At 39.1% G+C, this 19,055-nt stretch overlaps 1 protein-coding gene across 3 annotated transcripts in view; it reads right to left on the bottom strand.

Moving 5' to 3' along the window:
• grid1a (glutamate receptor, ionotropic, delta 1a) overlaps positions 1 to 19,055 on the bottom strand; it is a 273,940-nt gene that overhangs the window by 101,420 nt on the left and 153,465 nt on the right. For all 3 annotated transcript variants that reach the window (XM_063491391.1, XM_063491393.1, XM_063491392.1), the window contains exon 3: positions 9,853 to 10,137. In XM_063491391.1, the coding sequence (XP_063347461.1) occupies positions 9,853 to 10,137 (285 nt within the window). The remainder of the gene's footprint in view (positions 1 to 9,852; positions 10,138 to 19,055) is intronic.

Below are 19,055 nucleotides of genomic sequence, written 5' to 3'. Positions count from 1 at the left end.
AATGAGGTAGTTCTCCTTTCCCTCATTTTTAAGTCCTTATTTATGGTAGTGCTAGAGCAGGACCAGAAAATTCAGCTAGACAGATATTCATTAGTTGGATTGGATTGAATTTTGAGATTTAGATATTCAATTTTTAGATTCATAGAAATGTAATTTCAGCTTGAGTGTCCCTCTCAATTAAAGAAGCAATCCTGACCAAGTGCAGGCTCACCTCCGTTCACCTCAGCTTTGCCAAATTAGTGATCTTGCTGTTAGATTTAGTGATTTTCTTTTCAAAAGAGAACCCAGTGACAAATGCATTGACTTCTTGGATCAACTGTTGTCAGTACTGTGCCACAAGTGTGAGGTTTTCCTCTTTCTCACACTGCTCTGTGGATCTACTCTGTTGCACAAGTGGCAGCACCTGTGATGTCTGCACACGCACAGTGTTGTTCTCATGATTTGTTACCGAGATAAAGGCTGTGCAGTGTGTGAGAGGGGCAAAAAAGAAATGCAAAAATGCAATCTATTGCTACTCTTTCTCTCATTAAAAGTGGTCACTAAACATAAAATAATGGAACAACCACAATCTTTATTTTATGTTCATGACCATTTTGGTCAAAGGTGTGGCAGATATAAAATCATCAAACCTGACGATGATGTCATAGTCTGCACACCTATACCATGAAGTCCTGGTAGCTAAAGTCTTGAATATTTGCTGTTAATGACTGTCCTCTTAATACTTGTAATGCAAGTGTAAGTCAGTTTTCTCTCTCACACACACACAGACACACACTCTCACACAATATTAATCCAATTTGTGTTTGAGCAGTAAAAAGCTACCATTTAGTAATCACATCTTTTAAGTAGCTTATTGAGCAGGTGTGTGGTAGGTAGGCATGTTAAGCTAGATTATCATCTAAGCATAGCATGATTGACTTATTCAGTTTTTCCTTTCTGCTTAATGGTGTCTAAAAATAAACAGGTATGTTTACAATGGAAAATTTAAAGTCAGGGCAAAAAAAAAAAAACCTTCAGCTGCTCCTTTATTCGCAAGAGGACACCACAGCAGTTAGCACCCCATGTTTTCATTTGGAAACGTTTTTTACGTCGGATGCTCCAAATAACCCCAAAGGAACTTGTATTCCTTCCTAGGGTAAAACTGGGAAGCTTTTGCTTGTTAAGTGAATGTGTAAACCACTAGACTACTGAGACACATAATTTTAGTTAAATTAATATATAAACGCACACAAAAGTCAGCAGGGGCAGTCATCTTTGTATGAAAGTTTCATTTTGAATGTAGTCGGTTTGAAAAGAATGCACAAAAGGCTGCACAGTCCTTGATGGCAAAGTCTCGCTTTGCTATCAAAAAGTTTGTTTTTCAGTGGAAGAGATTAATTTTCATGGCCTTTACATGAACTGGATCTGTTCGGCCCTTCTCACAAAATAAAAAAAAAAGCTGAAGTATCAGATACCCTTCAGTATTGTCAGAGAGCATGACTTAAATCAGCAAAAGTAGGGCAGGCTGAAAGAAACAAAACAGCATAAGATATAAAAACTGCTCCTGAATGAAAAACACAAAAATTAGACTAAAGAAAGAAGAAAAAGAAGAAAAACAACAAAAGCAAAGCTGAAAGGATCTTTTGGGTAGCAATAAGCTGTTATAGGATTATCATACAATTTTGCTTTCTTCTATTTATCTGACGGCACAAAAGCCAAACAACACAGGGATGTTTCACGGTTGTAAAACAGTGTTGTCCAGCTTCTCTTAGAGCTATAGCAGTATAAGAAGGTTATCTCTGTTATTTGTGAAAGAAACTATGGAATATGATCTCTAAGAACTGAGAATCAAATTATATGTAGAAAATGTACAATGACAAATGTAACCAGAAGAGGTGAAGCTGTAGAAGTTGTTTACATAATGTGCTTTTTATGCAGCTGATGCATTGGTGGAGACTGGAATGAATTGGCTCCCCTGACACGCTTCATTACACTGAGCTATATATTTTACCCCTGAGGTCAGGGAAGCCACTTGTTTAAGCTGTAATAAAGCACAAATCTCACCCCGTACACTACTAATGTAGAGTAAGGTGTCAGTCTCACAATTTAAAAGCAAAGGCTTACAGAAATAAAGTGATTACAGTATTTTATAATAGTATTTCTGAGTAAGGAGATAGCATAGTGGTGATATATGTGAAGCAAGAAGGTGCTGGCTTCACTGGCCACCAGGGACCCTTCTGTGTGGAGTGTGAATGTCAGAGGTGGGTTTTCTCCAGCTGTGGCATTTAATTGATGCTGGATTGGCACTAAGGGGTGCAAAGTGTGCCAAGCAAGTATCCACACCATTACACCAACCGCATCTGAATCAAGGCAGTATGGATCCATGCATTCATGCTGCCTACACCAAATTCGGACCCTTCCATTTGAATGCTGCAGCAGAAATTCAGACTCTTCAGACCAGAAATGTTTTTCTCAATCTTCTATTGTTCAATTTTGGTGAGTCTGTGAAAACTGTAGACTCAGTTTCCTTTTCTTAGCTGACGGCTGTGACACCCGGTGTGGTCTTCTGCTGCTCTAGCCCATCTGCTTCAAGGTTGTATGTGTTTAGCATACAGAGATGCATTTCTTTATATGGGTGACTGTTGTATTTTTATCAGTTTAAAGCAATCTGGTCATTTTCCTCTGACATCTATCATAAAAAACACGTGTCTAAATACACTGAGTTGATGCTATGTGATTATCTGATAACATATTTACATTAACAAGCAGCTCAATAGGTTTCCCCAACAAGGAGGCCAGTGAGATATATATATATATATATATATATATATATATATATATATATATATATATATGTATGTATATATATATATATATATATATATATATATATATATATATATATATATATATATATATATATATACATACAGTGGCTTGCAAAAGTATTCGGCCCCCTTGAACTTTCCCACATTTTGTCACATTACAGCCACAAACATGAATCAATGTTATTGGAATTCCACGTGAAAGACCAATACAAAGTGGTGTACACGTGAGAAGTGGAACGAAAATCATACATGATTCCAAACATTTTTTACAAATAAATAACTGCAAAGAGGGGTGTGCGTAATTATTCAGCCCCCTTTGGTCTGAGTGCAGTCAGTTGCCCATAGACATTGCCTGATGAGTGCTAATGACTAAATAGAGTGCACCTCTGTGTAATCTAATGTCAGTACAAATACAGCTGCTCTGTGACAGCCTCAGAGGTTGTCTAAGAGAATATTGGGAGCAACAACACCATGAAGTCCAAAGAACACACCAGACAGGTCAGGGATAAAGTTATTGAGAAATTTAAAGCAGGCTTAGGCTACAAAAAGATTACCCAAGCCTTGAACATCCCACGGAGCACTGTTCAAGCGATCATTCAGAAATGGAAGGAGTATGGCACAACTGTAAACCTACCAAGACAAGGCCGTCCACCTAAACTCACAGGCCGAACAAGGAGAGCGCTGATCAGAAATGCAGCCAAGAGGCCCATGGTGACTCTGGACGAGCTGCAGAGATCTACAGCTCAGGTGGGGGAATCTGTCCATAGGACAACTATTAGTCGTGCACTGCACAAAGTTGGCCTTTATGGAAGAGTGGCAAGAAGAAAGCCATTGTTAACAGAAAACCATAAGAAGTCCCGTTTGCAGTTTGCCACAAGCCATGTGGGGGACACAGCAAACAAGTGGAAGAAGGTGCTCTGGTCAGATGAGACCAAAATGGAACTTTTTGCCCAAAATGCAAAACGCTATGTGTGGCGGAAAACTAACACTGCACATCACTCTGAACACACCATCCCCACTGTCAAATATGGTGGTTGCAGCATCATGCTCTGGGGGTGCTTCTCTTCAGCAGGGACAGGGAAGCTGGTCAGAGTTGATGGGAAGATGGATGGAGCCAAATACAGGGCAATCTTGGAAGAAAACCTCTTGGAGTCTGCAAAAGACTTGAGACTGGGGCGGAGGTTCACCTTCCAGCAGGACAACGACCCTAAACATAAAGCCAGGGCAACAATGGAATGGTTTAAAACAAAACATATCCATGTGTTAGAATGGCCCAGTCAAAGTCCAGATCTAAATCCAATCGAGACTCTGTGGCAAGATCTGAAAACTGCTGTTCACAAACGCTGTCCATCTAATCTGACTGAGCCAGAGCTGTTTTGCAAAGAAGAATGGGCAAGGATTTCAGTCTCTAGATGTGCAAAGCTGGTAGAGACATACCCTAAAAGACTGGCAGCTGTAATTGCAGCAAAAGCTGGTTCTACAAAGTATTGACTCAGGGGGCTGAATAATTACACACACCCCACTTTGCAGTTATTTATTTGTAAAAAATGTTTGGAATCATGTATGATTTTCGTTCCACTTCTCACGTGTACACCACTTTGTATGGGTCTTTCACGTGGATTTCCAATAAAATTGATTCATGTTTGTGGCTGTAATGTGACAAAATGTGGAAAAGTTCAAGGGGGCCGAATACTTTTGCAAGCCACTGTATATATATACATATATTCACACTGTTAAAAAGAGAGAAGCTAACACTGATAATGTGATCTGAGCTCCTGTGCTGTGAGGAGTTTCTATATTTCATTTTTGCAGTTCCACCACTGATCTGACAGAATTTCACACTGCTGTCATGAAAGGAAAATGCTATATAATATAGCCTGCATAAGAGGCAAAAAAATATATAATAAATAAGATAAAATGTAGATCCTTTACTAACGGCACTAACAACCATCTGACACCTCGTAGTTCAGCCCCAGGTTTATGCCTTTACTAACCTTTTTTATATCATTTAATAATAAAAATCATTTGATAACTCAGTCAAAGTTCAAAGAAAGTGTCTGACTTTTCTGCCTACAGAAAGTCTTTCAGAAAGTGAAACATTTTCAAACCTAAATCAGTATTTATCATGAGCACTTTAGTCCACTGGCTGAATCAAGTAAGTGCAATGGACCGGTGACGTCTAATTAAATGTTTTTAACTTTTTACTTTTCACTGCTTGCCCAGATTATGATTAGTTAAGCAAATTCAACTATCACTACATTGCACATTTCACACTGACTGCTTTTTGATTGGGATAAGGTACTGAGTAAATCAGCCAAATAAACATAAATGAACATGACTCAATATGGACACGAAGCAATATTATTAAAAAGTTTGTAGAATAGTTGATGCTCAGTTCTATTTAACCTTTTTTTCAGACCATAATGTATACATATATGTGTACGTATATATGTACATATATATGTACACATATATGCATGTACACATATATGCATGTACACATATATATGTACATGCATATATATGTACATGCGACCCGTAGCCCTGACCCCCATCGTGAGCAAATGCTTCGAGAAGCTGGTCAGGGACTTCATCTGCTCTGCACTACCCGACTCACTGGACCCTCTACAGTTCGCATACCGCCACAACAGGTCCACTGATGATGCCATAGCCCTGACACTCCATGCTGCCCTGTCACACCTGGAGAAGAGAGACACGTATGTGAGAATGCTGTTTGTAGATTACAGCTCAGCATTCAACACCATCGTTCCCTCGAAGCTGGACAGGAAACTGCAGGATCTAGGACTGAGCAGCTCCCTCGGCAGCTGGATCCTTAACTTCCTGTCTGACAGACGCCAAGTGGTCAGGCTGGGCAGCACCACCTCATCCCCCATCACACTGAACACTGGTGCTCCACAGGGGTGTGTACTGAGCCCTCTCCTGTACTCACTCTACACCTACGACTGCACGGCCACTAGAAACTCCAACATCATTGTGAAGTTTGCGGACGACACTACAGTGGTGGGTCTTATTACCAACGGTGATGAGACGGCCTACAGGGAGGAGGTCAGCGCCCTGACCCACTGGTGTCAAGACAACCATCTCACCCTCAACGTCGCAAAGACAAAGGAGTTGATAGTGGACTTCCGGAGGTGCAGAGGAGTACACACCCCCATCACCATCAACGGCGCCGCTGTGGAGAGAGTGAGCAGCTTCCGCTTCCTTGGTGTACATCTGGCTGAGGATCTTACGTGGTCAGTACACATAAACAAAACAGTGAAGAAGGCGCAGCAGCGCCTCTTCTTTCTCAGGAGACTGAAAAGATTCGGCATGAGCCCCCGCATCCTCAGGACCTTCTATCGCTGTGCCATTGAGAGCATCCTCACTGGATGCATCACCACCTGGTACGGCAACAGCACCGCTCACAACCGCAAAGCTCTCCAGAGAGTAGTGCGGTGTGCTGAACGGATAATTGGAGGTGAGCTTCCCTCCCTCCAAGACATCTACAGGAAGCGGTGCCTGAGGAAAGCGGGGAGGATCATCAAGGACTCCAGCCACCCCAGCCATAAACTGTTCAGACTACTTCCATCAGGAAGGAGGTTCTGCAGCATCCGGTCCCGTACCAGCAGACTGAGAGACAGCTTTTTCCATCAGGCCATCAGACTGCTGAACACGTCATAGACACCTCACCCTCACTACTGGAACTTCAACATTATGCACTCCATACTGTATATAAATACCACTGTTTTGCACATACCAACCTCTGTATATTTTATATATCTTATTTTATTGTTTACTTTATTTCATTTGTAAAACATGTATATACATACTATATACACACTCAAACACACACACGTAGAAAAACATATTTAGTATACACATTCAGTAATGTATATACCTTTACATATTGTACATATATTTATTACTTTTTAGATTAGCCATTTTTATATTTTGCTTGTTTTACATTATTGTATTTTGCACAACTCTGTTGCTTGTGAAGCTCGCACACAAGAATTTCACTCACATGTACTGTACCAGTGTACCTGCACATGTGATGTGACAATAAAAGTGATTTGATTTGATTTGATTTGATATATGTGTACATATATATGTACACATATATGCATGTACATATATATGTGTACATACTAGTGCTGTCAGCATTAATATCGTTAAAATGACGTTAATGCCATAACCGCATTAACGCGGTAAATCTCCATTAGCAAGTTAGCGTAGATCACCCTGTGCGTGGGGGATGGGCGGCGATTTTAACAATATTAATGTTAAATACATATATGTACACATATATCTGTACATCACATTAATTAAAAGATGTATTGGACAAAAGCACATTGCAGCTTAAGAAAATACATAGATGTAGACTCGATGTAGCTGTAAATACTCATAACACATCCTAAGGGCATAATAGTATAACAAGTGTCACAGTGTCTTATTAACTTTAGAATCCTGTATAAATTGTTGTTACCTGAAATTCAAAGTACATTCTCTAACAAAACTAAAACTGGAAAAAGTCCTAATCAACAAGTTTAGCTGAAAGGGCAAGTTTAATTGTGGTCACTGGTTAATTACATCAGTGCTACTTTGGTATCGGCTAAAATATACCTGTGAAAACCAACCTGTCAGCATCCACTGTCAGTAGTTCTTGTTTTATATGTCAATATTTTGATAATTTTAGACGTTTTCTGGCTTCTTCTTTTCATAAAAAATATCTTCTTTAATTTATTATTCTATTGGTACCAGTGCTAAAAAAGTATCCCAGAATTCCCACAGAAATGTAACTCAAATCAACATATGTAAGAGCTCGACATTCACTGAATGCCTCCACAGATTAACAGACAGCACTTTTCTTTGCAGACAGTTGTGTCAGTCACTGTTGCACTGTTTTAAAGCAGACACCACGGGTATTTGGACTGTTCTGTGATGAGGATCCTAATTAGCCGCTACATTGCTTAATTAAATGAGTTCAGAGCTAAATAGTGTAACACAAGCACACATGTCAGTGGTGCTGACTTTGTAGTGTCTAATTTAGCAGACTTAAAAAAGGCTACTTTGTTAGAACAGCTTCTTGATGAGCCAAGTCTTCTTCATGTGATATGCGTACCGCAATGTGCAGAATTTTGAATGTTCTGATTTTTATCCACCACACAACACCATATGTGACGTGTCTGACTGGTCCTAAATGTTATTCTGCAGCAGGAGAAAGAGGCCAAGTAGCCAGCCAGTGCTAAAAACCGATCTTTAGTGACTGGATGGACAGTGTCCTGCAACAGATGGCATGGCCTCCAAAGAGCCCTGATATGAACATCACTGAGTCAATCCCAGATTACATGTAGAGACAGAAGCAACTGAGACAGCCTGAATCCACAAAAGGACTATGGAAACTTTTCCAAGGTGTTTAGAACAACTTACTTGCCAAGTACAAAAAAACCCAAATAAAACCAAACAAACTGTACTAAGGAGAATTTGCACTGTTTCAAAGAAAACCACAGGCAAGTAAGAATCTGATTGGGATTTTTCTGTCTGTTTACTTTTGTTTGCATATCAACAGAAAAGCCAGCATGATTTGTGGCAATATTTTTCTAACAATTGTCTCTTTTTCCTTTTACTGAAACTAATTATTTGAAAGCCGCTTTAGGTTACCTCTGTCTAAATGTATAGTACATTATGCTGACTAGGATATGAACATTAGTCAGTAGATGGATGAGTTGTGAACCAGGGCAAAATAAAGCCTTAACATTTCCCAAACTGCACATGAATCTATTAAAGTATGAAGATTGGAATTGAGACACACAAAGAATGGCTTTGCTGGATAGAAAGACAGACAGTTAGTCAGAGATATTAAGCTATCCACTCTATATAGCTAACAAAACACATGGCAGGCAGTCAAGCTCATTATAAAAAGGACAGTTAGCACTGGTTACCACAGATAGGCAGCGAGCCAGTGACGAAGAAAGATCTATAGCAAAACAGATGGTCGAACACATGCTGACCCCATGAGACAGACATATAGAGAGCTAGTTAGTCAGATAGACAGCTAGTCAGAAAGGAAAAACAAGATTCAGAAAGCAAGACAGCTTGTCAAAATGAAGCACAGACAGGTTTTCTTCTGTAGTGGACTTTCATTGATCCAACTCAATGCTGAGAGTGCATTTCTGCAAAGAGTAGCAATGACAGAAAGAAATCCAAGGACAGAGCTTTGTAAATGTAAGCCAACATGTCAAACACATGGAGGACTCTGCTAAAGTGACCAAGTTACGGTTGGGAACTTGCCTGGGGCCCCGGTATTCTGATGGCTTGCTTTACTATACACTATATCAACTTTAGCTCAGTTGTTTCCAGTACTGGAAAAATAAAACAGATTTATACTGCCTTCTGGACTCCACTCTTCCCAGAACTAAAAAGATTAGCCAGCCGAGACAAAGTCTCATCTGATGAATGGCAATGCAGCAAAAGGCTTTATATGCCCACTTCATTCTCCTACCCTTCCACTGCCTTGCCAATCACTCCTTGATCCACAGTGCATTTCCCAAATGTGGGTCATGAAAGGTCTGGTTCACAGGGAACTCATAGTGAAAATAATTAAACAGAAATGAAGAACATTTGAGAATATATAAAGTACTGTTGGGACACATCCTCACAGATGACAGCGCCACAAATGAGCCAATTAAGCTCATACTTGTTTCTTCATGACAATACTGCTAAAACTGAATGCAGCAGTGAGATCTCGTTATTTTTTTTTTCCCTCCTGAACTTTTGATTTATTTTTTAACGGTGTGGAAGTACAGTATGTGTTTGTGTGGGAGTGATGATGTTCCTTCAGCTTACTTCTCACTTGGTCTATTCTTTTCGGCACATGAATTCTTAGTGTTAATACGGCTTTACTGCAGCAGCAGCCTGATCTTCATCTCAGAAGATAGTTATAGGACATTTACATCTAAATGAAAGCGGTGAAACCATCTTACATACAGATGTCATGTTTATGAGATATATTTGTTGTTAAGGTGCTCTAGTTTTTCCAACTCACCGTAGTCACTCTCGTAAAAGATGATGAACTTCTGCCAGTGCAGTTCAGAGACAAGAGTAAGCAGGACGTCGCTGATTCGAACAGGTGGCCGTGCAGCCAGTGTGTAGCTCTCTCCGTCTGGGCTCGGGTTGAGCTGACAGGCAGTACGGGGTGCACCATCCCCATTTCTTTGAATGAAGAGGTGGGGGATGTGCATTGCATCTGTCAGAGACTGCAGGGCACTTGCAGCTGCACAGCCCGTAGATGTAACCAGCGCGAGGATCCCTTGGTTCATCAGCTCGCATGCTGGACAGAAGACAAAAAATAAAACAAAACAGACTTTGTGAATACGTAAAGAAAGAACACAGGAAGAAATTAAGGGCGAAGCACTGAGAAACATTATATTGGGAAAATTAGATTAGAAGAAGAAAAGGAATAAGATATGAAAACATAATCAATTCCGACATGGATTTAATTTTAAAATAACATATTTTTTGCCACTTGGTCTTAAAAAAAATAAGATGCTATGTCCTACTTAAGATTATTTCTGACCCTTAGTTGAGAAATGGTCACTAAAAGTTGGAGGTTCGCCCTAAAGTTATAATATAATGTGTAGCTTAGAGATTCAGTGGAAGATGAGGTCGGTGAGTGAGTGTATCTTCTAATCCTTGTCCACAAAAAGGGAAAGCGCTTGCTAACGGAAACTGCTACCTGAAAACAGCAGAGAGCTACCTGAGACTGTGGGGTTCTTATCAAAACAGAAGTGGTGGCTAAGTGGGAAGAATCTGGCATGAATAAAAATCAGGAATATTTTAAGATGTAATGATGCCTCATGTGAGTCCCAGCTTGATATTGTCCTACATATCCTTCACTCTTGCTCTTGGTTTTATGTGTAATGGTGGTGAAAATCTGTAAACAAGCAGGGATTAGGACTGCAGACACATGCTTGTAATGTCTGTGGTGGTTTTAAAGTCCCTACATCTTTATTTACACGTGCAATTTGGGGGGGAAAATCCATTTTTGATCCTCTTAGGGAAGGTCGCCACATCTAGCGGAACAAAACGACACATATCTTTCAAAGATGAGGTACTCAGTGAGATACTTTTATATCTTAAAATAACTGATTGCATTTAACCCTTTAAAGTGTGAACCATGAAATTATTGGCAGAAAATTATATTTTTTTGAAAACTGAGTGCTTATTGAACCTTCTTACAGATAAAAAATGATTTACTTATTTTTATTATTATTTAATTATTATTATATTTGCATCACATTTGCTAAACCTGTGTAAATGTATTGCATTATGCTATTTTCACAAGCCCTAAGACTCATTCTGACCCCATATCAGTTTCTCATCTTATATTCCTGTCATGTTTCTAAGATAAAAAAATGTTAACCCTTTAATGGTGACCTAACCCTTCCCCCGGAGTATACTCCCGTTTTCCCTTTGGTTATGAGATGCAAAACAGAAAAACACAATCACCACAAAAGAGAAAGTGATAGGAATACAAATGCAAAACAGCTTAAATGAAGAATATTGAATTTGCATTTAATTTCAAGCTCTATCTCTGTTATGTGCTGCATAATCATCTACTACAGGGATCGTCTAATTTTGCATGTGACATGGGACAGTCTATGGCAAATGCTGCTTTTAAAATTCAACTCACTGTCTCTCGCACAGCAGGGCTTTTATAATTGCACAAACAGCTGAGCATAATGTACAAAACAGCAATTAAATGTTCTCTCACTGAATTTCATAATACTTCCTAATTATATGGTCTACTTCAGTGTCTACAGAATCTGGCACAAAGGAATAATGATGCGGTCTAATACCAAATTATATCATTCAAACCCCTTCATAATAAGTACACAAACATATCATAAACATAAAAGTAAGATACCATGATATTAAAACCTGTGCAAAAAGTGAAAAAAAGAGGAAGGTTTTTGTGATGAAAATAAATGAGACTAAGGGTCTGAGAAGAAGTGGTGAGGCGAGATGATACTGAATGGAGACATACTGAGAGAGGACTGTGGATGTGTGTGTGAGAAAGTATGGCAGAAGAGCTGGACTATTAATGTGACAAATGGCGATTTCATCTGCTGACTGCATGCACACGACTACATTAGGGCACAGTAAATCACGACTAGAGGAAGTATGAGGAAACTAAGTAACATACTAAATAGGAGACTGAATGAAGGAATATCAGGCATCTCAGGTAGACGGGCATGCACTGTGTTCGTGGTTTTAGTGGTTTAAGTAAAACAAGAAAAAAAGAATAAGAACAGAAATGCGAGAGAATTAGGAAAGAGGTGCGGGAGTAGTGGAGAGATTATTTGTAGCTTTTTGCACGAATGCTCAGGGGAATTCAAGAAAATGTTCCTCAGGCCAGAAAGTGTCTTACAGTTTGTACGTGAGTGGGAGAGACAGACAGACAGACAGTCATACATGCAAGCCAAGGTGTGCAAAAGGGCATTTGGCAAATTTTCTGTAGGGCACCATGAAATACCATTATGTTGCCCAAGTCATGTCAGCAGCAGTGATCAAATCTAGTACATGCTTCAACTTGGATACAACATCTAAATGTGTCTGTTGGCAACAACAATATGTATTGAACTACACACTGGAAACAGTCTGTTCCCAAGAGCTACCGATTCTCTTTTAACAAGTTTCACTCTCAGGTGCAGCCTACTCACTACAAACTTTACAGGGTTGGAAAGGGTGTAATATTGGCTTGAATTCCAGCTTCCTGTGCCATTAAGATACTTGTAACAGACCTGGGTCAGTTTGTCCATCGACAGAACATGTCATATATGAATTCTAAGTTGAACTGATGAGTTTGTTCCAAAGGGTTTATGGGTAATAAAACACATTTCTGCGAGTATTAAGCAGTAGCATAATAAACTGCAGTATATATAAACTACTGGTTGCACAAATGACTTTTCTAATCTAAGGCAGCACAGAAGGAAACGATAATAAAAAAAACCCAAAAAGGAGAAACCATAACAAAAACTTTCGTATCTGGTATATTGTAAACTAATCTGCACACCTTTATTTTTATTTTAAGGCTGATTTTTAGGATATCAGTGAAAGGTGAATCCCAAGGACTGAGTGACATGGAATTAAAATGAGAACCTTTCATTTTAATGTTTCACACTGTGTGCCTGAAATACAAGTACTGAGCCAGGTTAGAACTGGGAATTTTGCTTTATCATCGCATCTGAGCAAACATGACCATCCCAAAAATGTTAAACATGCAATTTATTGACTGATTATAAATCTGTATTTTGTGCTTCATGTACAGTGTAATTATTTACCTAATGTTCTATCAGCTGTCATGCAGTGAACTGGAATCGTCACCTTCATTTGTACTGTAGGATCAGGACAGAGTCACCTCCCCTAACCTCTGTCTTTCAGGTGCTTTTAGCAGGCTTTGCCTAAAGTGTCTTCAGCCATTTTGGCTTCGTAATGGACACCCCAGGCCCATTATACAGCAGACAGCCAACTGACAGGAGGGAGGAGTACTCTATAGTCATTGGCAAGGATGATAATGGTGGAATAATGACTCTTAAATGTTCCCCCTGAAGTCGACAGAGGCCATCCTTCATTTCCTGCAAGCTATCTGACAACCAGAATCAGCATACAACAGCACTCTTATTCATGTGTCATATAAAAAAACCTCACTTTTCCAGAATAACACATGCAAAGTACTCTAAATTCACATAGTTGATTAACATTTACTTTAACTAATTGGAAGAATTTATAAACTACAAATTAAGGCACAGGATGCTACAAAGTAACAGAGCTCAAATTGGGAAGCAGAAGTTACTGTATTTGGAAAGAGAGATTCAGTAATCTATCATTGCCACGGTGGAGAATTCGTCATTTTCTTCTATCAGTAACGATATGGTTGATCAATGGACAATAAATTCAGTAGGTGTATGAATTTTTAAACACTTTTAATCAAAGCTGCATATCTTTAAAACTTGATAAAGCTCTCATCACAATAAAATACATCCCCCCCCCCCCCGAGCTGTCGGCAAATTCCTTGAACAAATCAGGAAAGGGCTTGGGATAGAGTCAGGAATACCTTTCATTTTCCGGTGTTCATAATTGATACTTTTACAAAGGACATCTGGCATGTGGATTAGGACTGATCAGCAAAAGCACATGGCATTTTTCTGCTCAAGTCCTCGCCTCATCCGACCAGTTCACTTGTGTGCAGATGGGCCATGGAGCGAGAAAATTATCATCAAGACACCAGACTGAAAAAAGACACCGCAATCTGTTTTCCCACGAAAACGGGATGTCATCAGTGTCTCGCCCTCATTTTACCAATGTAATATGAAGGGATGAAACAAACCACCACACCACTGCCTTGGTGAATATTGCATAAATTGGGCCTGTCTCAGTGATTTCACAGCCTAAATAAGACAGTCTCATTTAGTTTGCTCTGACTCAGAGCCCGATCCTAGGATTCAAAGGAGAGAATCACCACTGAGATAAATGCTGCATGTTGTCAACACAACTCTTCCCTACAGTGACAGTGGTGTAACTCTGATCTAATTGAGACAGCTTGTAATACAAGATTCAGAATAAAATGCTTTATCTTCATTTATGCTGGGAGATTTTATATTAATCTGGGATTATTTGACAGAGTATTAAGGTGCTATAACGCTTTTTGCTGTTTTGATAATAAGCACACATCTATTCTGAATATTAAAATCATGACATTTCAGTATTAACTTGAATGTAATTAAAACAGATTTTAACGAATTATTGATTTAACAAATTTTCCTCAAAGAAAATACCACAGCTTGAATATTCTATTGAATTTTTGCTTTAAATAAGAATTTAAACCCACCATATGTTTACACTCAAATTTCTACTTGGATCAAACTCAACTCCATCAGCACACTACACTGATTACTATATGAAGGGCTCGGATTGAAATGCTCTGCTGCTGAATTAGTCATTGATGGCTTTGGAACACAGTGGACTTCTTTTTATGTATTAGCTGGTGGATAATTCGCAAGAGCTTTAAAAGGTCCATATTGTGCACAGCTAAGAGGAGACGGGATGTTTTGTGTCATTTCTTATAAATGGGTCCTTCCACACTGCTTTTGGCAGCTTCCCACAACATAATAGGACTTCACCACACAGAAGGGACAAATGGGAGAGATCAGTATATGACAGCTGGACCAAGACTCCATTCAACAAATAAATGCACGGCAACATTGCACCTGCAGTAGGTATGAACCATTTCTAAATCAAGCTCTCTCCTTCACTCTCTCAATCTCATCTTGTGCTCTCTTTTGGGAAGATAAACATCCATGGCCCTTTCCTAGTACCTGCTCTCATCTGTCAGACTACGATAAGGGTACATATACCCTGTCAATACTATTGATGCTAAGACTGCCCATGTCATCTAAACTGTGATGGAGTATTTCACTTCAGTAAATTATACCCTCCAGATAAGTGACAGACAGAATAGCAGAAATAAGCTTAGTACAGTGAAAACTGCTTATATTCAGGGGGTGGATTCAATAACAGAAAGACCTACAGCTCAGCAGAATGCAATGATAAATATTACCTTTGTGAATTTTGAACTTTAATGTACAATTCGTATTTGTCCACTGGGGCCAGGAAAACCTCACGATGTAATTCAATTCAATGCAATATCATTACAACCTATAGCCTCAGAAATTAACCCAATAAGTAACTCACTAACAGAGTCTCAACATACATTTAAGTTATAGGCTTTACTGGACATTGCATTTATTGGAGTCTTTTGTATTAAAATTAGATTTCAGATAGGTGCTGGTTTTTGAAACACGTTTAAGTGCATGTAGTCATCATTTCCTGTTAACCGTCTTCTGAAATCTCTCTTATAATGCTGCCTAAAAAGCATTACAGTACATCTCCATGTCAGTGTGCCCACTTCTACATATGATGCATGCTATAAAAGCTTGTTGGTTTTTAATAGTTTAATAGTTACACTTAAAAAAATGTTTCTACTAGAGCAAGAACTCAGAAGTCAACTGCTCTTTACTTTCTCAGCAAAGCCAATTGTTGCCATTACTTTGTGAATTTCTAATGGCTAAAATGCCTTTGCCCTTAACACTGACTTGTAAATAATTCAGTGTGACAGTGGCAGTGTTGCAGTACAAATAATGACACATAGCTGGCATCTTTTAGAGTATTTTAAATCATGCTACACTAGTTCCTGTTAGTCCTATCAGGCACAGTGTTTGAGGCATCAGGAGTCTGTACCTGCACATTCACTTTTCCAAACTGTGTGCATTAAAACCACCACAGCGATTGCGTTGCACCAATTACATGCACCATGCGTAGACCGGCCTTAGAGCTCACAGAGAAACAGGGCGTTGCTTTGTTCTGTGCAAAATCTATAGACTATATGTAACAATCACTGTTGCATCTTCCAAAAGCATGCAAATGGAGTTATTATTTCCTTTTCTCTCTTTGTGTTTTAACTGCTGCTTTGTGTTCTGAACTGAAGAAGCGGCAATCAATCACAAAATCTACATTTTGTTGAAAATCAGAATGGTTTGTGTGTTTAGAATGAGGCCCAGCGTGTACTTTAGTACTTTCATGTCTCATCCTCTGGGTTTCCATGTTAAATATGCTTTTGAGAGCTGGATCTTATTATTTATGACATCAGAGCTGACAAAAGAAGATAGCTGCTGTGCCTTGTGAAATTTATGCTCGGGGATATTTTTTGGCTGCTGGTACCCAGGGGATGTGAAAGGAAAAGAAATATAGTGTACTCTGCAGGCTGCAAGAAGAGCTTGACCTAAAGGAACCCACTCCCTGTACATTTTGTAAACAAGGTAAACAAACATATAGAAAAACTTGAAGGCACACCCAATGTACATTTGTCAAAAACTGCTGAGTCATTGATTATTCGCCATTCTGACAGTGAAGCAGATGCCACCAGACAATGATAAAAACAACAACACCAGAATGTGATACAACTAGCTGCCATGTCTTATGGCATCAGTTTCAACTGTTGAGCAATCAGCAGTGACTTAACCCTTTTCCCTGAAGCAGTGAGCTTTTGATGTACTTCACAGAGCAGACATGTGTGTGGAGTCTGAGGCAGTAACATTAAAGACAGTGATTCTACTTCTAAGATTAACTTGATGTCTGTAAGAACAAGAGGACAAACGGCAATCTGGAACTGCATATATATTAATCCATTTAAATGAATTCCCACCACTCTTTGTTTCTTTTGTATCTCTTAAGTCTCTTATTTTTTTCAGAGTGCTTTTGACTCTCTGTCACTTGTTCTCCCATCAGCTTAGCACAGCCGCTGTAGCTTCCAGGGTTAATATGGTCAGTCTAATGCACATAACAGTCTTTTACGTATGCAATGACGTGTGTGTGTGTGTGTGTGTGTGTGTACGTGCATGTTGTCTTTTTTTCCTCTCTTCTCTTTTTATGCTTGTCTGATTAGCCTTCTTGGAATTAACATGCGGCCATGCCTGTTGGGACAAGGTGCTCCATTGGCAGCAGCGCACTGAATGTTGAATCAGGTGAATAGCAAACCTAGTTTTGATGTGGTAAACATGTGTTTGGGTTTTGTGATGATTGATTTGGATGGCGTTATCAAGAAAGATTGGCTAGCATTTTCAGAGGATAATCATGACTCATTCACCACAGGGATAGACTGAGTGGAATTAGGAAACATCTCACGTGCTCTCTTGGTAATGTGTCATTTGCTCAGATATCATCTCTTTCTTTGTCTCTCTCTGTCTGTACTTTTCTGGTCTCCTTTTCTTTCTCCCTGTCTGCAGATCTCTCTTAGCCCTTTTTCTTTTTCATCTGATCTCTGTGGGTTTGCTTCGCGTGTGCCCTGTTAATGTCACCCTGCATGTTGCTTATCACAACCTGCCCTTGTCTGTTCAAGCCCATCTGCATCTCAAACAATACCTTAAACATGCAAGATAAATAATGAATTAGCATAAGTTCAATTAAGGATGCTATCTTTCTCTGTGCGACAGTAGCAGAATGTGAGACTCTCAATCTGTGGATTAAAAAAACAAAACAAAAACATAGCTACATTAAAATGAGCAAACTTTAAATATGTTCAACAACTGTGGTCAAATAACTGGCAGCTCTTTAGGAACTAATAATAAAGTCAATCTGCAAAACAGATGATTGCATTAGAAATTTTAAATAGATTTATTTTTAAAATTTTTTTATGAAAAGCAAGGCCAAAAGGAAATTGCAGTGTAGAGACTGAACTTCAACCTTTTCTGCTCATCTTTTTATTTTCTCGTCTCCCTGACTGGGATAACATGTGGTTTATATGATAATAGTGTAGAGAGATCTGAGGGCTCCAGAGTACAACCCCTTTAAGTTTCCCGTGACATCTCACAGATACAAGTTTTTAAGCTCTTTTGGCAACTCTGAGTTCACTTTATAAGTCAACTTACTCTGTCTGCAGCAGCTAATGGTTCAGTGCCAATAGCGGACCATTAGGAGCTGCTACAGTTAGATGTGGTTGGGCACATCTGTGGGTAGATATGAATCTCTATAGCCTGGAATGAATCCCAGCAAAATGTTGAAAAGGGGTAAAAGACAATTTTTCTCATTTGTTGTTGCCATTTATACTGTAAAGCTCCAGCTTCAAACTCACTCTAAACACTTGCTGTTCATTTTTTAATGATCTTAATATGATCATTTAAAACAAAAGATAATGCCACCTACCTACTGTTCAAATCTTTGATTTGTGTTGGGAAGCCGATCAGATGAAAGATTCCATAAAATGAACTGACACAGTTTCTTTTAGAGACGGGTTAAACTGAAAGGCTGCACCAAGGCCGAGCATAATTCATATAAGGATTATTTTGTGATTTATGCAAAACTGCTGTAGCAGACTCCAATAAGCTTAGATTACTCTAGAAAACCCAAATAGATTCCATTTAAGTCTTAAATGACAGCATGCTGTTAACACTGTTTTGTATTAAACCTGGTGCTTTCAATTATTAGCTTTGCTGGCATTATTACCTTTTTGTACTGGGATGCACGTAGCCCAAACATCCCATATGAATAGGGAGCAGAAGCATTTTTTAGCGATAAAGATGTGTGCTCATGGTTTCCACATGTACTCTGCACAGTGTTTTGGCACAACTTACTAGCACAAGTTCACTGCTGTTGGGCAGTGTCCTTCAGTACTTTTTCTGTGAAAAATAGCAT

Source organism: Pelmatolapia mariae, linkage group LG13 (assembly GCF_036321145.2).
Source record: "Pelmatolapia mariae isolate MD_Pm_ZW linkage group LG13, Pm_UMD_F_2, whole genome shotgun sequence".
Classification (NCBI taxonomy): domain Eukaryota; kingdom Metazoa; phylum Chordata; class Actinopteri; order Cichliformes; family Cichlidae; genus Pelmatolapia; species Pelmatolapia mariae.
Note: the sequence above shows the minus strand (reverse complement) of the source record. Positions and strands in the feature narration are given on the sequence as shown.